The sequence below is a fragment of the Pollicipes pollicipes genome, unplaced genomic scaffold, assembly GCF_011947565.3.
Source record: "Pollicipes pollicipes isolate AB1234 unplaced genomic scaffold, Ppol_2.1 Scaffold_3447;HRSCAF=4054_pilon_pilon_pilon, whole genome shotgun sequence".
NCBI classification, from domain to species: Eukaryota; Metazoa; Arthropoda; class Thecostraca; order Pollicipedomorpha; family Pollicipedidae; genus Pollicipes; species Pollicipes pollicipes.
The window spans coordinates 2545152-2566479 of NW_023596297.1; the positions used below are offsets into that span (position 1 = coordinate 2545152).

The 21328-nt window shown below is 54.4% G+C and overlaps 1 protein-coding gene across 1 annotated transcript in view; it reads right to left on the reverse strand.

Annotated features, from left to right (window-relative positions):
* The window catches only part of LOC119091474 (monocarboxylate transporter 12-like), a 43474-nt gene continuing 22146 nt past the window's right edge, over nt 1–21328 (reverse strand). Inside the window, 11 exon segments of the mRNA XM_037214275.1 lie at nt 1–283; nt 572–683; nt 685–698; nt 985–1224; nt 2530–2767; nt 4484–4672; nt 4847–4991; nt 5335–5551; nt 9980–10165; nt 10507–10650; nt 16477–16731. Of these exon segments, the coding sequence (XP_037070170.1) occupies nt 114–283; nt 572–683; nt 685–698; nt 985–1224; nt 2530–2767; nt 4484–4672; nt 4847–4991; nt 5335–5551; nt 9980–10165; nt 10507–10650; nt 16477–16731 (1910 nt within the window). The 3' untranslated portion in view covers nt 1–113.

Below are 21328 nucleotides of genomic sequence, written 5' to 3' on the forward strand. Positions count from 1 at the left end.
TGGCCGCTGAGTCCGTCCCCGCTGCGGCTCGTGCCACCACCGCGTGCCAGCCGCGTGAGGGGCCTCTCCGCGCAGTCGACGGCGCGCCGGTGCGTGAGTGGGGAGGGGCGGTCCTAAACGTGCCCGTTGGGCATGTACGGGTCGCGCATGCCCTGGCCGGTGCGCTGCTCCTCCCAGTGCTTGACGCGGTTCAGCGGAAGGCTGATGATGCCGGCCGCCAGGAAGAGCGAACCCGCGATGTAGAAGGTGGCGTCGTAACTCTGCGTCGTGTCGAACAGGCTCCCTGCGCCAGAAGGAGGTGTCACGTACTGGGGCTGGCAGACGCGCCATCCACGCCACCGAGATATCAACGAATTCTCGGCGGCTGATGGTCCACGCCCAGTGCCCGTTACACATCACAGATTGCTCACTGTCACCGGCTTGCACCGCCAGATAGCTGACAATGTAGGAGATATTCATCAAATGTTTTTGCGCAGGGTTGCGTGCTTTCATGCCGCCCGCGGGCTTCGCGACATGAACTGGAGCACGCAGCGGGCGAGGACGTCTGGTCTTCTGCTTGCGGCCGGCTCACCTGCTATGGGGCCGCCGACGGTGGCAGCAATGCCCTGGAAGAGCAGCATCAGACCGAAGGCGTTGTTCAGCCTGTGCAGACCCAGCATCTCCACCACCAGGATGGAGCGGAGAGGACGCGAAGCAGGCTGCGGTCAAGAGCGGTGCTGTCAGCACATGCGTCGAGCCAATGGACCGGAAGAGAACCGCTGCTCATAGTTCAGCTATTTGGTACTCGCCTGTTTTGAAAACTGAAAGAAAAACGATAACGGCGGTTCGCTCCACGAAACTTGAATCATACAGCATCTTTAGGATGGTTTAATTGCTTCAAAATGACCCAAATTTACAGTTGAAATTACTCACATATTGAATGGTAAAAACCCCCAAACGCGTCAGCAATTCAGCTCACCCGCAGAGGAAAAACATGCCGCTCACCTATCGCCAGTCCGAATACAATGCCGTACGCCATCAGCATCTCGTACGACTGGAAGGAGGGGGAAAGCACGCTGGCCACGCCGGCCAGGATGATAGCGCCGTTGTTGACGACCAGAGCGTCGACACGCGGGTGATCGCTGATCCAGCCGCACACCACGCGGCCCACCGTGTTCATGATGCCGATCAGTGAGATGATGAACGTGGCCGAGCTCTGGTCGATGCCCAGCAGGATGGCGCGGTCTGCGGCAAACGCGCCACGTCACCGCCCGGCCAGTCAGCTGCTGGCCGAGTCAGCTGGCTGCTACTGCTGACGTGCACGTGGAGGAATGCAAAAACGTGACACCGATGAACTTTTGATTAAGTTTTTGCCGACTTAAAAGCAGGTGGGGGAGATGTGAATTCCGCTACAAATGACTGTTTAGGTGCACTTTTTTGGTTCTTTTAACATGCCGGCTGTTATGCTAACTCCGTGATCGATCGCTGTCGTCTGCGACATCGCAAAGATGTTTGCGAGTGGCCCATTTGAAGGAAAATAAACACGGAACCTCACACCACTGGCCACAACCACATTCTTGTTACCATGTTTCTCATCAAGGCAAAACACGGTCTGGTCATGGTGTTTACGGAGCGGTAGTGCACCCGCCATCACGTGGATACACTGGCAGCTTACCCGAATTTCGGGGTGCCATAACATTTGAAAGGCTTTTACCATATGCATTCGTATTAGCTGCCGTCCGTGTAATGTTGAACTTTGCCTCAAGTTTCGAATAATGCTCAACTGTGCCTCACGTTTCAAGCGTGCCCCATGTGCGCATTCCAAAATTAATGCGTAAAAGCGTATTTCGCAAAAGTGAACATCGCAAAGCACCATGCGCTGTCAATATCGGTATGTGGAACGGAAAATTCCACTACGCACCCGGTCGGCTTACAGTGCCCACGTTCCGCTTATGACATAACAAGGTCAACACCTAACTGTCTAGTGCTCCTCAGAGCTGGAATTCCCGTACCGTCACGCGAAGCCCGCAGATGGCGGAGCACGGGAGGTATTATTCACGCGATGTTTTGAAATGCCCGGGAATACTGGAATACTTTGCTGTGCAAATGTTAGATGTTCTGCAGCCTTCGGCCGCACATTGCTGGCAATTTTTCCGCCGGCAAATCGTGCACGCTTAAAATGCTCTCAATGGTACGACTTTTTAAGTGCACTCATTACACCGTTGCATATATGCACATCATATTACTTCGATCTTTTTCATTTAACGCTTCGTTCCTGTTCCCCTCCTCCCTGCACATCGCAGCCATCCGCCAGATTACGATTACGAGACTATTACACGACCGGCGCCAGCCCTGACGCACGCCTCTCGCGGCGCACACGGGATCAAGTTAATCTCCATCAAGTTACCACACCTAAATAAACAATATGCAACTAAGTAAACATCTAAATATAAGCTCAAAATTGGTGTCGTGTGCTTCGAGCAGTAGTCTCGGCATTGATTCCAGCCCCGCCGCAGACCTTCGAGCCCGACCCAGCGCGAGTGCACTCACCGACCAGGTACATGAAGGGCACGAACAGCCCCATCAGCGCCATGAAGCCAGACAGACTCAGTATAAGGAAGGTGGGGCTCTTGAGCAGCGAGAAGTCCAGCATGGTGGCCAGCACGTCGGTGCAGGCGCGCGAGCAGCAGAAGCAGTAGGCGGCGGCACGGCGCTCGGCCTCCGTCTCGTCGGCCGGCTCCCACGATGGCAGGTGGGTCACCGACGCGTGGTACTTCTCCAAGCTCTCCTGTGCACGCGACAGTGGGAAGGTGTCGGCGAGTGTGCACACGGTGACGAGTTACTTAGCCACGGACTTTGTGTGTTTAGCCGAGTTCGGCAGATTGTTGAAACCAGAGAAATCTACAAATTGGCGTCTTCGTTAGCACGCGCTCGAGTGGAGTGGGGTGGGGGTGGGGGTCAAATTGACCACCTGAAGATTTTTCGAAAATCGTTTTTGAACGGTGCCGCGCAGCCACGTCAACTTTTGCATAGCCGTAGAAGTTGGATAGCGAATCGTTTGACATTGCCAATTTAGCTGTACCTCGTAAGGTCGCTGACCTATGACAGGTCAAAGTCAGGCCATATTCTCTGCGAAGTCAATTTCTAGGGAATCGTTCAACCTGATGCAACAACGGAGTGTTAGACGGGACCATACGTCTCTGAGATACTTTCGTAGGCAACACAACAATTAACTGATCATATTCTATTGACCTTGGGTCAGTTTTAAAGGTATAATCAAGGTTAAAGCTAATCTGTTTTGGTACTCTATGGCTTGCTGGATGGGTTAGTTTCTGGTGGTCCCTTCGAACTCATTTATATCAGGAACCACATTATGCATCTTCTATCCACTTCTCAGTGGTCAAAATAAGTCACTGACCTGAAATGACCCAGGTCAACATTTTGTTTTTTGGAACATACTGCCTAGCGTAATCTTTGTCGCTTATTTAAGTGCAAAACTCAAAGTAGTCCGGTATGATTTTGGTCACATTGATAATCGAAAGGCCAAACAAGGTCACTGACCTTAAATGATCACGTGCCCTTTTGCTTACAACAGGTATTTAAGTTCTGAGGGCACTTCGGAGACCAGCCTGGAAATTGACCTTGTTTGACCTTACTCGAACCGAAGGTCATGAGCTAGGAATCTTGATCTAAGTGAATTCAGGTACAGGCCAACACACCCCGTAAATTTGGTGTTTCTAGCTTTCTTAGTTCCTGAGATCTCAGCAGGATCAAAATGACCCCCACACCCGAGCAAAGAGTATCCAGGCGGCCACCCGGGCGCGTGTTAAGTTCCAACATGCTCATTTCCTGAGCTTGGAGAGCAATCATTCTTGGCATAGTTCGTTCGGGGTGCATTTTAAGTGGCATCATCAACTGTGACGCGACAGGAGCGAGGACACTTTTTATTGGCTGATTGTTGTGACGTACGTTACTGTATGATTGAAAATTGAAGCCCGTGATCCCACTGCGACTGGTCAGAGTAAGCAGCCCGTGAACGCCGGTGAGTGTGATTTGGTTAGCTGATTTGTGAGCGAAACTTTGTTAAAGAAAATGTTGCACGTTGTACGTAACGCAGTGGTGTAGAGCCCATTCATCAAATCGTAATATTTTCAGCCATTTTTGATAAAAACCAATGGCAATAGTATTTGAGAAACTTTGCATAGTTTTCATATATGAGATCCTTTTTACTGCTCTCAAAGGCAAAGTAGTTCTTTTAGCGTGCCGTAAGTTCGTGATAATATCTGACGCATTACGTTCAGAGACCTCATTTTAAAGTAATAAGGTGATGTGAGGTAGGCATCGCAAGGGGAGTGAAATACTGATATCGGCAATCCATTCAGGTGTGAAAACGGAGCATACTGCGACAACACTCGTCCAGAAACATCCCACACGCCCTGCAGAGCGACAACCTCGCGGAAAAAGAACACGCGTAAAAAATCCATGTGGGGCATCCTGTACGTACCACGCTCGTCTTGAGCTTGTAGACGCTTCCACTGTAGAAGATGTCCTCCCTGTACATTGGTCTCGCGGCGTCCTGAATGGAGAACTTGCGGCGCGGCTCCGGCAGGCGCAGGTGTGACGCGCCCGGCACTTTGAGCAGGCCGGAGCCGGCCGGCGGCGGCGCCAGCTCGTTCCTGTTGCCGTCGGTGGCGGGCGGCGCGGCGGCCTCCTCCGCCGGCGCCGGCGGGCCCTCGAGCAGCGGGCCGGCCGCCACGTGCTCCTCGGACTCCGTGTAGCCGCTGTCCGAGGAGCGGCGGCTGACGCGCGGCACTGCCGGCGCGCGCGCCGCCGGCTGGCTGTCGCGCCGCTCCAGCAGCAGTCGGGCGTAGTTGATGGCCGGCAGCGACTTGCGGTGCTGCCCGGCGGCCGGGTGCGCGTCGCGCTCGCTGCTGCGTCGCTGCAGGCGGTGCTCGCTGCGCACGCCTGGTAGCGGCGCACCGTTCGCTCGCGCCTCGGCCGGCACCGGAGGTCTGCAGGAGGAGCACTCCGCTTGTGGACAGGCGCGCAACTCGGCTGGGGTTGTATAGATGACATTGACAGAGGGTTGTAGGCGCACAGATGACAGTTTCGTTTTAGGGGTCCTCCTCATTGTCTCGTACTCATACTCGCGCCTCGTAGTTGGACATTTGTTTCCCTTTAAGCAGAAGAGGTCACGAGCAAAAAGACAACGCAGCGCAAGACCAGCAGCTTAGCACATCCGTATGTGATACCCGATGACAATGTCGCCCTGAAATAACTATACCAATGCGCAACAATGCGTGCCAGCACAGCACAGCCGGCAGCACGACCGTTCAAGAACAAATCGTGACCTACTTGAAGTTGGCGGCCGAGTGGTGGGTCGACATGTGCCCCTCGATGGAGTACATGGAGCCGAACGGCGTGACGTCCTCCATCAGCTTGTCCCGCGCGCGCTTGATGCGGATCATGAGTGGCGTGCCAGGCACGGAGCTGGCCTCCACTGTGTGCGGCGTGCGCACGGGTTCCAGCGGCCGGAACAGGGCGCCAAACATGGCGCACGTGATCACGATCCCTGCGGAGAGCGGCTGAGTAAGACTCTTTAGACTTAAAGACTGTCAACGTCAATACAGCAGCCGGGACGGAGCGCCGAGTGCGATCACGTGATCGCGAAACCCCCAGAAAGGGGAGGGGAAGGGTAGACTTGAGACTGTCAGGAACGGCGGCCCGACAGATGCCGGATGGTAATTGCTGCACCACGGCTCCCGCCAACAGGGACTCGGCATAGACTTAACACACTCCCGAACACAGTGGCTAGACAGCGGTTAGGACAGCAGGCGAACAGCACACGGGGCGCCGATGAACACCGCACCGACTCCGGCAGCGTGACAGGCTTCAGGACTGAGGGAGTGAAGAAATGGGCAGCAATGCCGTTGGCCTGCATCAGCGCTCGCATGGTTGTCCCGTTCGGTGATGTTTTGTCGTAATCGGTGGCATTCGAGGAACCGCCGCTGCAGCGCCGCACTAGCAGCTGGAAATGTTTGCGAACTACGACTTTGTTCATCTGTTCACCGCTGAATAAATAATCAAGTAAGGATTCGCCCAATCACCCTGACGCTGACCACTTCCGGGACTTGAAATTTGCCAGCTGTTTGGCCCGCAGGTCAACGCTCATGGGCCTCTTACCCGGCACAGCTGCACTAACAGTACGTCATTTGCCAACAAGGTGGCGAGGCTTGAAAACACGCATGACGAGGAAGCCCCGCCCTGAGCCTATCGACCGTCACGTTCCGCGAACTGTGCCTCGCGCTGCTCCATGCGGCTTTCGCCAACGGTGTAATTTAGAAACCGCGTCAACAGCCGGGCCCCCCAAACAACGGGCGGCTCGTCGGCGGCCCGTCCCGTTCCGTGATGCCCCTGTTGTGGTTGCCAGCGCGCCATCTCGGGAGAGCGGTGAGTCAGGTCGGCTGCTGGGGACCATCACCACACGGCCGGCACACCGGGCAGCGGGAGGTGCCGGCGGCGTACAGCCCAGCCTGACGCGCGGAACGGCGCGGCAGACGTCGAACACACAGCCTGCGCGCCCCAGCACGTGCGCCGCAGGTGCTCCGCTGACGGCGCTGGGAGGGCCCCGCGCTGCGCAGGTGGACCCAGCACCCTGCCGAGGCGCGTCTAGTGTCGGCTTCGCAGCGGCACGGCGGCTGCAAGTACCGCAGAGGGTTCCTGGGGCTACGCCGGGGTCACGCGTCGACGCTTGCTGTCATCGCCGCCCGAACGATGACACGTTATGACCTAGATAGAGTGATGCCTTTCGTTAGGAGGGGAGACAGATATCTCCGCGGCCACACAACCACATCGTTAATCACTGTGGCCGCCCCACCCTTCAAACACAGGGAGGGACTGTTTGCGACGCACGTCTGAATGGTGACATGAGTGGCACGTCGGTGGCGCCCGCGTGTCAGGCCGGTGACACTGACCTAAACACTGAGGCTGCGAAGGCTCGGAAAGGCCGGAAGCTCAACAATACATTTATCATCACTTGGATTCCTGTGCCAAGAAGGGACACAAGCCGACTTTCACCCGTTGCACCACTGCGCCTTTGACTTAAGCTTCTAACCCGTGTTGGCCACTAAAGTTGTTACAGGCGAGGGTACAGACCGTGTAAGCCTTCTTTGAGCTGTGATAAAATGTCAAGCTTGAGCGGCACAGTCAGACCCCGCCGTCACGCTTTCCAATATATTTTGAAGTATATTTGCAACCAATGGTCTTAAGTTCATGCAGTTTTTATCAGCACGAAGCGAAATTCGTAAACATTAAATATCCCACTGTACTTGTACCACCGCAAGGTGTCGCTTGAAAAATGTGTCTCTGGTATCATCAGCGTGGTTTTGAGCTGCGCCTGGATGATTTACTACAGTTGTGTACACCACATTTGTAAATACCTTAAATATGCACTTGTAAATATCCCTAATCGTCCTCGTCGCACACCGTGCGAGAAGCCTCACCGGTCACTCACGTTGCAAAACAGACTCAAATGGCATGCCGGGTTATCTGAGACACGTTTGGACCCGAGCACACTCACTGGTCATGAAATGAGTAGCGTCGTTAAATGATCAGTTCTTCGATTAAGGCAGCTTTTCCCTGAACTGAACTCCGTGACCCTAGCGTGTCTGATTAAAACGCGATGCCTTAACCAAACACGCTAGGCTACACGACGCGCGTGCAGCGAGAGACGTCTCAGCAATCAGCCGCGTCAGACGCAGTAGACACCTTGAACATTTCTCATGGGTGGCGGACATCAGTAGTTTTGGGGCGTTTAAAATATTTTATTCTTTTTAGCTAACGTTTTTTCTTATTTGTTTTCTTGACCCTTTAGCGTCTACATGTGAAGAATGCGGACGCACACATGTTGGAACGTATTTGAGAACACTTTTTCGAGGGTAACGGAGACAGTCCGCGTAGCCTGATTTATTTTAAAAAATGTGGAGCTAAGGTCGTCATTACATCGGATCTGCCACTGCCAATCTTTCACTCTTGACTAGTTCCTCACGAAGCAACTGCAGCAAAATAAGCCTATGATTTTGACAAACTTGGTTACAGCCAGCAAATGCACAACATTTGCTTAGCACTTGTCTTGATATATCCTAAAAGACCATAACTTCAACCACACTTGCGACCACGTACTGACGCACTGTGACCCAGCGCAAAAAGCCGTGTCGACAGTGGCGCGTGAATGTGCATGGCTGTGGGTGCCGTGACTGGCGGTGCCGGCCGTCGGCAAGCCGTCGAGAGGCGGCGCTCGGGCTCACCGCCGATCGGGGCCCACCGGCGCGTGCACACTGCTGGCCATCTGACCACGGCTAGCAGGGCCGGCCAGCACTGCAGAACTCTCGAACCTTGACCCACATCGCAGCCGGCCGGCCAGGGAGCCGCGGTCGAGCGCGCCGGCTCACGGCTCGTCTTCGGATCAGTTGCAGCGACGGCGGCGATAAGGCCCGCCGGCCGCTCGATCAACAGCCGTGGGATCAGGCCCGCCTCGACTGCGCGAGCGGCGCCACGGGGCCAGCCTCGGGCTAAAGTGGGTGGTAGCGCGGCCCGGATCGGCTCCAGCGACTCGGGCTCCGCCGCACTGCGTGGCATGCTAATCTGCTGGCTTTGATGTCTGATCATGCAGTTAAAGCGCAAGGATGGCGCCACCAGGTGACGGAAGGGACGCGGTGGGGGGGGGGGGGGAGGGGGAGGAAGCGCATCGCTAACTGGCATCAGAGAGTACCAGCGCGCCTATGAAGTCCATCGAAAGAATGCGCCTGATATGCCCCCTAAGCCTTCCAATTCTGCTCGGCTCCCTTCTGTTGACCGACGGTGTCACCTCTCATAACGTGGGCGACTTTAAAATTTCATCACACCGATGTCCAACGCCTTCTTGCTTGAGGCAACGGTGCCCCGAAACCATGAGCATAAACATCAACCGAGCCAAGCTAAGCGAATTTGGTAGCATTTCAGAGTTATGTGCTGTAACTGATAGGAGGGCTGTCGGCTCGAGTCCAGAACAGGCATATACAAGAGGCAAACTCCGAAACACGTGTACCAGCGCGTTTGACCTGAATACATCGGCATCACGCGCCCACTGGCTGGGCAAGCGGTGACGGGAAAACATCTCCAATAATCTTGATATATGCATTGTCTTTTTGACAACACAAGGCACAAACAGGGATCAACTGCCCCGTCGCCGCAAACCTTCGTCTTTCAGTTGTCGGCCGGCAGCGCCGTCCCAGCTCAGCTCTCACCTAACTGCACCAACATGGCGCCGCCCTAGCTCAGCTCTCACCTGACTGCACCAACGTGGCGCCGTCCCAGCTCAGCTCTCACCTGACTGCACCAACATGGCGCCGCCCTAGCTCAGCTCTCACCTGACTGCACCAACGTGGCGCCGTCCCAGCTCAGCTCTCACCTGACTGCACCAACATGGCGCCTTCCCAGCTCAGCTCTCACCTGACTGCACCAACATGGCGCCGACCCAGCTCAGCTCTCACCTGACTGCACCAACATGGCGCCGCCCCAACGCGGCTCTCACCTGACCATACCATCACGGCGCCCCCCCCCCCCCCCCCCCAACTCAGCTATGACCTGACTGCCTCATCACGGCGGCGCCCCAGCGTGGTTCTCACCTGACTGCACCGACGTGGCATCGCCCCAGCGCGGCTCTCACCTGACTGCCTCATCACGGCGGCGCCCCAGCGCGGCTCTCACCTGACCGCACCATCACGGCGCCCCCCCCCCCCCCAACTCAGCTATGACCTGACTGCCTTATCACGGCGGCGCCCCAGCGTGGTTCTCACCTGACTGCACCGACATGGCATCGCCCCAGCGCGGCTCTCACCTGACTGCCTCATCACGGCGGCGCCCCAGCGCGGCTCCCACCTGACTGCACCATCATGACTCCGGCCCAGCGGGGCTCTGACCTGACTGCCTCATCACGGCGCCGACCCAGCGTGGTTCTTACCTGACTGCACCATCATGGTGCCGCGCCAGCCGTAGCGGTCCGCCAGCCAGCTGGTGAGCGGCGCCAGCACGAACGTGCCAATGCCGGAGCCGCAGACGGCGATGCCTGTGGCCAGCGCGCGGCGCTTGTCGAAGTAGAAGCCGGCAGCGATCACGGCCGGCAGGTAGATCATGCCGAAGCCGACGCCTGCCGGCGCCCGACTGGGCCTCAGGGCGCGGAGTGGGACAGTTTGTGCGACCTATGACAGCGGGTGGCCACAATGCCGGACCCAATAGCAGGTAGACGTTGAGTACATACCCGAGAGGTATGCACAGAAAGCATTATGCTTGTTCGCAGCAAGTAACGTTGGTCCTGGGTGGAACATCGAAATACATTATTCGTGTTTCAAGTACATGCTGCTTTAGCCTTTACCTACAAAGACATGTCATTGAGATCCACAACCATCGATCACACCGATACTTTACTAATTGACATCGCTCTGACAAAAAAAAAAATACTGGCGGCTTACCAGCTGCACTTCTACTCACCGCCAATTAGGCCGTACGTGATCACCAGGAAGTTGACGGAATCCGCGTACGCTGATATGAAGAAGCCAGTGCTGGAGATGATGGCGCCCGCGATCGTCACGACTCGGAAGCCAAATTTGTTCGCCAACGCGCTCACAAAAGGACCTGAAAACCAAAAGCGTGACCTTATCAACGGTGACCTTATCAGCTTATCAACGGTCATGCAGCTTTCCAATAGCGCTCCTCTTTGCACCATATGGAATGGTCTGAGCGCCTCTATGCTAGCCTCGCAGAAGGGCGCGTGCACGGCGGAGGCCCGTTGCCCACTGACCCGAGGTCTGAGATCACGTGCCATGTCATCGTGGTCTGGCGCTCCGAGCGCTGCTAATCTGTTCGGCGCGATGAGAAAACCTCTTCTAGAGCCCAGCTCCTGACTTGCATGATTGGACAAAATTACTGTGGGTATAAAGCGTCTTTGCATTAATCTTGAGATAATGTTAGCTGTCGGCATTTCACGATCAGCTGAGAGGCTACAGCTGGTAACGCGTCACACATCATGACATATGCAGCTGTTACTTTAACCGCATGCGGTGGATTTTGCCCCGAAAATCATGTGATGGGTCGCTCCAAACCCCTTGTGGTAGTGGCATCAGCTAGACTGATTTCCACAGGTCTAGCCGATCCTAAAGGTCTTTCCATTCCATTCGAACAACGGTATTGTGGAGGCGACGTAATTTTGCTTCAAACTTCGATCTCAAATCCAGCACATGAGATCACGTCAAGCCTCGGTGCATGCATGATCACAAGACCGTGTCGAGCACGTGCCTTCTGGAATTCTCGACGTGGCCGAGCTATCGCCCCGAGCACGGCACAGCCCCGTTTTACACCGCGGACTCGAGTTGAGACGGGCTGGCCGTGTGATACGGGGCCTTCGCCGTTGCCCGGGGCGGGGACTAGAACTGGTGTGACCCGGAACCGGGGTCAGCAAGTCCGGGGTAACGCAGACATGCTGATTCGGTCACATGGTAACGCTGCGTCAGCATGCACAGCCTGCTCGACAATACGTATTTTTGGGCCGGGAGCAGGGAGCAGGACGCCCATTACTTGAAGAAAAAAAAAACACAAGCCAGGGTAGGTCGACGAGAGCAGAATATGTGAGCTAGGTGCCTGCACATTCAGAGAATTTTAAAGGTAGGGTTCAGATATGTATCACAGCCACCGTTCCTTCATTATGAGGATGCTCGTAGGTCCTGAGAACTAAGTAGTTCATTCTGAGTGTGAACCAAACATTGGTTATGTGACCTGCCAGAACACGAGTAGTCACATATCATCACTCTGAGCGTCGCCAGAACGCAAGGAACATGCCCATGCTTTAAGATAAATACCTCGCTGGTTGTAAGACAAACATGTTTTCATGTTTCAGATTTCGTGGAAAGTATTTATGAATGGCGCAGCAACAAACTTCGGCAGCTGACGCATGGGCACGGCTGTGGTTTCGTATACAGTTCAGAATCTTGGAACGACACGTGAAAATTTTCTTCAATCAACCTTGTCGGAATCTCTCCCTCAAAGATTACAAAGGCCTTTCCTAGCGAAATCCGAGTGAACAACAACAGTAAACATACTACCTCAGCACCTCCATTTTCCACGAGCCTTGAAAAACTGCAAACTCATGTGTTTGCAACACCCATATCACGACAGCTTAAAGCCCACCCCACCCCGTTATCGACTGCCAGTAGATTGGAGACCTCACTCGGGCCTGGGTCAACTCGCGGCGGGGACGGTCAAGGTCAGGGGGTGGCTGGAGGCCACCGCACCGGCCACGGAGCCTGGTGCAGGGTGCCGCGCCGCGACCCCGCCACCGCAGACACCGGCCGGCCTGTTTATGACTGCGTGCACTGATCCAGACGGTATGTTATCTTAAGTGTAATGGCCAACGTCTGGGAGTGTTATGTGCAGTCCAATTGTGACGTCACAACCGTCCATCACGGCCCATACACCGCCGGGCAACATGTCACGAAGTTTATGCACCCCGTTGCGCCGACGTACGTCGTGCCTCAGGGGACCTCGGCTGACGTCGGTGTACTTCGTGTGTGGTCGCTTTCTGGCCCACAAAGAATCTGAGGCGGTGCAATACCGGCCCCAAAAACAACTGGTTGCGTGAACCAGTCCCATTTGTCCATAAGCATATCATAAGCAAAAGTTCATAATGTTACTGGGGACTGAAGAAGAGGTTTCATTAAAATCTAAAATCTTTCGATCGTTTAGAATGATAAAACATGTCCCTTGAACCTGTCCTTTTAGCATTCGAATTAAACAGCCAATCTACAGTTATGCTATACTGCAATTTCCATCCGGTGAATATCCGAAGAATACTGAGTGTCGCGTGGCGGGGGGGGGGGGGGGCTACCACGACAGTTGCTGATGATCGCATTACGATGCACGTCGGTGATGTAATGGCTGTGCTGGGCGTATGGGGGACCAGAGGTGCGGGGTTCGATTCCCCTCGGTGCCCGACCTCTCCGCCGGGGTAAGAGGCAAGCGACGCCATATAGCCTCAGCAGCGGAGTATTTCATAAAGTTTCCCTGACGACAGTAGCATTATGCTAATATCTTGCTACAGTAGGATGATCGCTCCGGCCGATTAACACGCGAACTGCTCAGATAAAGGGCTTCAGCCAGTTCTTCGGTATTGCTAAAGGCAACTTTTATCTATCTATCTTTACCGGACTCCGTTTGTGGGGAGTGGGTCATTGGTTTGCAAATAAAATGTTTCACCTCCACCTGTCACGCATAACCTAAGAGTGGCAGAAAAATAAAGGCGACCCCCCCCCCCTTCTCCGCCTCAGTAAGGCACAAGCAAGGATATTCCGAGCGCCGTGGCTTGTAATTGAAGCTTATGCACATTTTTTAGAGCGCCCACACGAGCCCCTCAAACTGTGATCAAGCACGCTTTTTACTGAGAACCAGCCCACGCAGTGAAGTGCCCGTTATCGGCGGGGGCCGCGTCAGACCAGGCGCAGCTCATTTGCCTCCCCGCCGACTTGGAGCTGCCGGAAACATAAAGTAGGTCATGCGTCTGTGTTGACACGAGCGTAGCGTGTGCAGTACACACAACTATCGGGTCTGCACCGAGTGCGTCGCGTTACAGCAGCCGGCGTCGGTCGGCGGCCGGCGCGGGATAAAGGTCGTCTGATGACGCTCAGCGACGGGTGCGGGATAAACGCGCGCACGGGAGCCGCCGGAGCGGACACGGAGGCCATTCACTAATCTCTGCACGATTATAAGGAATGATGAGGGATGAATCCCCTCCAGCAGTCGTCAGGCCCCGTAATGCCCCTGGTTTGGATGTTATTCGGCTTCGGTGCCGAGCCTGGAGAGCAGCGTCGTGTTCTGTTGGAGAAGGTGGCTGGACAGCGTCGCGGTCAGCACAAGCTGTGACCGACCGAGGGGCGGATGTCAACAATTTATGTGGTATTACTGAAGCGCCGCTGTCCGCAGAGGGCGGCCGTGTATCCCAATTTACCCGACTCGAGCGTGAGTCACGCGCGCAAGTGTCAGTGACCCCGGCTGTCCACGCAGCGTGTACGTGACGGGTGAACAAAGACATTTCCAAGGCAGCTCATGTATGTGATCCCGCGCTCGTGGTAATGTGACCTCACCCCGGCGTCTGGACGCTGAGGTCAGCGGTAATGCCCCCCACGAGGCCGACTGACTCAAGTCTCACGGCCAACCTTTGAGACCAGGTATGACGATGTGTCGCACAGCCTGGAGGCTAGGCTGTGCCGGCTGCACCGAAGTCATGCGGCGCAGCATGCTCGCAGCCCTTTGTAGAGCGAGATGGGCAGCGGGGAGACCGTTGGAGCAAACGAGCCGTTTCTTGGTTCGGAAAGCCGTCGGAGCCGTTAACTTGCCCTAATACAAATTCGAGAAGGTCGAATGTCGACACATTCACCTACTTTTTAGCCTCCAGTGTTGCTTTAAGGCACAAAATTTGTGTCCACTTAGCATTCAAACGTTAATAAATATCACCCGAGAGAGAGAGAGAGAGAGAGAGAGAGAGAGAGAAGAGAGAGAGAGAGGAGAGAGAGAGAGAGAGAGAGAGAGAGAGAAGGAGAGAGAGAGAGAGAGAGAGAGAGAGAGATAGAGAGAGAGAGAGAGAGGAGAGAGAGAGAGGAGAGAGAGAGAGAGAGAGAGAGAGAGAGAGAGAGAGAGAGAGAGAAGAGAGAGAGAAGAGAGAGAGAGAGGAGGGAGAGAGGAGAGATAGAGAGAGAGAGAGAGAGAGAGATAGAGAGAGAGAGAGAGGAGAGAGAGAGAGAGAGAGAGAGAGAGAGAGAGAGAGAGAGAAGAAGAGAGAGAGAGAGAGAGAGAGAGAGAAGAGAGGAGAGATAGAGAGAGAGAGAGAGAGATAGAGAGAGAGAGGAGAGAGAAGAGAGAGAGAGAGAGAGAGAGAGAGAGAGAGAGAGAGAGCGAGAGAGAGAGAGAGAGAGAGAGAGAGAGAGAAGAGAGAGAGAGAGAGAGAGAGAGAGATAGAGAGAGAGAGAGAGAGAGAGAGAGAGAGAGAGAGAGAGAGAGGAGAGAGAGAGAGAGAGAGAGAGAGAGAGAGAGAGAGAGAGAGGAGAGGAGAGAGAACCTCGAGAGGAGAAATAAGAAAGAGAAGAGTAGAGAAGAGAGAGAGAGGAGGAGAGAGGAGAGCTAGAGAGAGATATACGCGCTCCACCCCACCCCAAAGAGAAGAGAGAGAAGTGGAGAGGAAGAGAGATTTCCGGAGGTTGGTTCCATAGAGAGAGAGAGAGAGAGAGAGAGAGAGAGACGTACTCCACCCCACCCCAATGGCATGTAATTTCCAGGTGGTGTTTCATACGATAAATGTGCCTGCGCCCATGCCTGCATCAACCGGCGACGATGGCCGCTCGGTTGTGGTACTGTCGTATCAGATATCTCCAGCCGTCGCATAATAGTCACGTGCTATACGTTTAATGTTGTAGAGCACGACGAAAATAAAAAAAATCGTCTCGCTGATCCATTAGCTGGGCTGGGCGGCTGTGGAACCCTGAGCTACGGCTGAGGAATCCTGAGCTATAGCTCGTCTCGCTAATCCGCTAGGGTACTAGCTGGCTGGTAGCCTCGATGGGCTGGGGAATTTTGAGGTACGGCTATGGAACCTTGCGATATGACTACGGAATCCTAAGATGCGACTACGGAATCCTGTGCTAAAACTAGGGAATCCTAAGCTGCAACTGGAGAATCCTAAGTTGCAACTGGGGAATCCTGAGCTAAGACTGGAGAATCCTGAGCCACGGTTGGAGATCCTTATCTACGGCTTGGAAATCCCGAGCTTAGGCTGAGGAATCCCGCGATAGAGCCGGTCGTGACGGCGGCGGGCGGGAGGTACTTCCTCCACGTTAGTGACCCCACTGCCGAGTGGCCAGCCCGAGCAGCCGGCTCCGCGAGCGTGCCGATATTGGTGCTCCGTGCGCATGGGACGGCTGATTGGCCGCCCACAGGACAGTATGAGATAAGATAATGCAATTAATGCCGCGAAAAGCGCGGCAAATAAGCGAGGTCGAGGCACCACCCAGCAGCGAACAAAGACACTGAGGCGTGCTCAGCACAAATACCGTGTCGGGTCCGGCTTCGGCCGGGGCAAGGTCATGCCTGATCAAGATTCCACGCGGTGGTTGCGTACTAAATTCCACACACAAGAGGATTTTAGACAGACAAGATTCCACGCACGCAATCCCTGCGAAACGTTTGTAGTAAAATACCGGATACGGAAACATAAGGGCTTCACCTTGGGTGAAAAGTTGACTGAGGAAAAATGGCGGGGGGGGGGAGGGGGTATCATACTGCGGATTAGTCTGGTTTTTAATGCAACGCCCACAGACTAAATGGTTAACTTCGAAAAGTTGAGTATCCTTGCCCTCTTAGGGGCCGCCAACAGCTGTGCTGCACAAGCTTCCAAACATTCAGTGTGGACGAGGGACGCACCTGCGATCAGGTAGAACCCAGAGAGAATGGAGCCAATCCAGGCCGTCTTGGACTTGCCCTCCCCGAACTCAGACACCAGCTGCAGCAGCAGGATGCCGAAGCTGAAGATGATGCCGTCGACGATGGCGTTGCACATGAAGCTGGCGGCGACGATGACCCAGCCCCAGCCGCCGTCGGGCGGCACCACGTGCGGCACGTCCATGGCGCAGTCGTCCGGCTCCGGCGGCTCTGGGTCGACACCGGCTGACGCAGATCCTGGCGACATTAGATACGGAACGAGCTCAGCCGGGCCGCGCGCTCACAACGTTAACACTAACACTGCAGATAACAACGAGTGACGAGAGTGTCCGTGGAGCGGTGCGCGTACGCGCAGAAGCAGCGGCTCGGACCGTACGCGCAGGAGCAGTGGTTCGGACTGTACGCGCAGGAGCAGTGGTTCGGACCGTACGTACAGGAGCAATGGTTCGGACCGTACGCGCAGGAGCAGCGGTTCGGACCGTACGCGCAGGAGCAGTGGCTCGGACCGTACGCACAGGAGCAGTGGTTCGGACCGTACGCGCAGCAGCAGTGGTTTTGACCGCACGCGCCATCATTGCGGCATGCTGCTATCTCACGTGGGCAGGGACAATACATGGGGCACTTAACATGATTGCTATCGACTTTCGAACAACAGGTCGACATACGGGACCCAGGTGTAGATGGTCCCTGCCTATCAAATCTCAGCAATCAAATTATTACATGTGCACATTTTCGTTCAGATGCCACATGAAGAGCGGGGTTCTGATCGCGGTGGAGGGGGCGTGATGTGACACGTAGGAGAAAATTCCGGCAGTCAGTTTCAGAGTGTCACATTGATAATCCACCCTGAATTTAAATGAAGATACTTTAAGATTTCAATCACTGGTTGCAACGCACGGAAAGGTTTTGATACACACAGTTACGTATGACACAGACATGCTAAGTTGGAATACGGCATGCCAATGAAAAGATACAGTATATATATATATATATATATATATATATATATATATATATATATATATATATATTTATATACTCCAAGCTAGCATAACTAAATCTACACAGGAGCCAACGACGAACGGTTATCCAAAAGTTCAAGTGGTACTGACGCGATGTTCGCCATTGACTGCTAACCAAATAAAAATGGAAATGCATGCTGTTGCGTCCGTTACAAGCGTGAAAATTACTGTCTTTCAATGCGTTGAAAGTCACAGCTTTTATGGATATTTATGTCATTTGATGACGTCATTGCCAACTGATGACGAGTGACAGGACGCCTAAGACAAACAAATGGGCGCACCGACACTGTAATCGCGCAGACGTCTGGTATCACGTGGCATACCACAGGAACAGTAGTGTAGCAAACCCGACAACACACTTCAATTGCAGAGTCAAAAAGGCTTTAATCATTCGAAGAGAAAGTTGAGCTACCTGCTTCTTACAATGATGCTATGGTAGTCAGGTCTGCCGCAAGTATGGTGGGTTCATGACGTCACTGTCCTCCTTAAATATCTGGGAAGACAGGCCATCACCCGGCCCCCGGCGATCGGTTAATTCCAGTCGGATTTGGGGGCGCATCACTCGTGAAGCCAATCTGACCCTGGGTGAGCAGGACCCGGTGTCACAGCTGTGGCCACGCTAACTGGCAACTGACCACAGCCAGATGCTAACGCCAATGCAGCTCAGCCGCCACTGACCACAGCCAGATGCTAACGCGAATGCAGCTCAGCCACAACTGACCACAGCCAGATGCTAACGCGAATGCAACTGAGCCACAACTGATCCCGGTCAGATGCTAACGCGAATGTAGCTCAGCCACAACTGATCCCGGTCAGATGCTAACGCGAATGCAGCTCAGCCACAACTGACCACAGCCAGATGCTTACGTGAATGCAGCTCCTAAAAAATGTGTTACAAACCTTTCATTGGACGGATGTGAGCAGCGCCCATGCAGAGCGAGGCGTGCTGCGTGAACTTTGACCCCGCCACCCGATCGTGCAATATCGGGTCGACGAAAATTAAACGTCGTCGCCATTTTTAATTGCGACGAAAATTACACTCGCCGGACTGCTCGGCACATCCAGTTTAACCCTCCGACGTCGCCTGACCTTTAGCGCGGCGGCTGCCACCGGCCGCAGGCCATCCCAGCTAGGGGCAGACAGCGTGGGCTTAAAGGGACTTGAGCCCATCACGCTACAGACGGATTCATCCCAAGACAGGTGCTTTGACTAACTAGCGACCGGGACAGAAAAAAGAAATAAAAATGATCATCGGCACGGAAAAAAATCTAAATTTGTGGCAATGCGCATGAGCGTGCAATTGTATAGTTCCATGCATGGCTATGCGCATGATGAAAGCGCAAGGAATAAGATCACGTCCAGTTCACGTGTTCGTTCAGACCACGTGCTCAGATGACATTCAAATCACGTGCTCGTTCAAACATAATAGTTACGCGGTGTCCTGAAACAACAACGAGCACAAAAACAATGTTGCAATATTGTGGATGTTGGCATGGGTCTAACCAACAGCGGGGTTGACAGGCTCCGGGTCGTAGTCACTTTTGGCAAGACTAGCCTGTTTTTATATTTTGACCATAAAAACACAAGTCAAGGCCGACTGGACCACAGTAACTCTTAACAGCTGGTTTCAACCCCATGCACTGGGGGCACGAACGAGTGCCGATTCAGCGCGACCACGGAACGGGTCGCGGAGCCCAACGCGAGGCGGGCTCGGCGTCCCAGGTCTAGCGGCCTCGCGTCGCCGGCTCTTCCGAGAAACCCCCACGCGGCCACGTTGGTGCCAAGCCAAGCAGACCGGCCGCCGACGTCTGTGGACACAGCCTGGCCGGCCTTGCTCACAGCGAGCGGTGTTTTCCTCCTCTGACGTCATCTGCTCGTTATGCGGACAGAAGCGGAAGTCTAAACCTGCCCAGCGCCACCACAACAAACCACCGTCGGTTTGCTTTGCCGCGCATCGCTAAGGTTCTAAGCCTTCCTAACGCTTCAACGAAAGCAATTGTGGCCAAATTTCAGAGTTATCGCTGTCCTGTTCCCTGAAACGCTTCGGGAACAACTTTAATTCAACGGGCACGCGACCATCAGCACGGCACGGATGACAGGAGCCAGCTGTGCCACGGCGGCGGCTTCAGTTCATTGACCTGGACTTCAACCGGCGCGGTTTCACGGTCGAGACACCTATGACCCAGCTTGACATGCTTTGAATTTAAGCGTATACCAGTCATCCGCTGAAACCTATGCTCTGAATGCAGAAAACTGCGCGATGTGACGTTAAGTGTGAAATGTGAATGTGAGCAAATGTGACAGCAAGAGTCGGCTATGCCGTGTGAATTTTGGAGGTTGTTTAAAATTCACACACAAAAAACGCCCCACGCCCCATTAGTATGAGCGCTTTCCCGAGTGAAAGCAATTTTGGACCGTTGTTACGCCCAACTTGATAGCAAAACACACCGAGACACTTCGTTTCGCAACAGTCATGACTATGCAAACAGTGCTCAGGAGGAGCCACATAATATGTGCCTGAAAAGGCACAGAAGGACGTTGAACGCCCCAGCATACTACTCCTGCAATCGAGATGGTACAAGGGCGGTGCCATTGCAGCTTTCAGACAGTCATGAGCACAAAATCGGTCAGGCGTTTCCTCCGTCCTACCTTTGAAGCACCTGCTTGGAAATTGGAGCGCACATCAAATTAGCATTAAAGCACAGGGCTGCCCATTTGCATTTGATTGTTTCCGTGTTCATTTGAGTGCGTAAACTAAGCGAGCCTCTGCTATACGGAAACGTTCATGCAACGCAGCAATCCGTCAGCCCGCGGCATATCATTTCTTGCAAGGCCAATCATAATGCGGAGTTCGATTACCACTCAACATTTTAATTCAATGTTCTAATGACCATCAGGTTCAGCACCTAACATCTGGCATAATCCAAATGTCCATGGATCGACTGATTACTGCCTGCCGCTCAAAATCCCTCAGCTGTTGTCTGACAATCGCGCATTACCCCCGGGCGCTGAGACGCCACCGCACAACTCGCTTGGCGCAGCGAAGTGGCAGCGTTACGCCACCGGGTCGAGTTCGCGGAAAGCACCTGACCGTTCAATCTCGCGTACCGACTGACCCCGGCAGCCCTGGTGCGGGCTCCGAGGAGGCTGTGCGTCACTCGCGCGCCGTGGCCCTGGAGCGAGCTCTGGAGCGCCGACCGGGGACGCTGGGGCCGTCAGCACCGGGAGGAAACCGGCACTTGGCGCTGATTGGCGGACCGGCACGGAAGCGACCGGCTCGCGCGGAAGAGTCGAGCACAGCCGAGGCAGGTCACCAGCGGAGGTGATCTGGATCGGCTCGCGAGGCGGTGATGCGATGCCCAGAAATTGCACTACGACACACGCTGATCGGGCGTCATTCGCCTCAAGGACAACTCGTACGCGGTACGATGTCTACCACAAAAAACCCTGCGGAGGTTACTATGTGATCGACGTGGAAAAGATCACGCCGAGGTCAGAAATCCGTTGAAAAGGGGAGTGATCTAGGAAAGTCACAGTTTGGATCGCCGTCAGCACACGTGGTGTCAGCCAACCGCCTATCCCACATGGGAGTGCTGCACATGGGGGCGCGCACGACACGCGGTGCATTCGAGGTCTGCCAAGGTGCATGCGGAACACTGGTTACAATAAGATCGTCATTCTCTGGCCTTGCATGATGGCAGACCACAACATGAAAACTGTCCTGGGCTGCTCTCGAGTGCGGCAAGATTTCCTACGCTCTAACGGCTCAAATCCAACAGGGCGTTTGGGGTCTAGTGGATCTAGACTTTGTC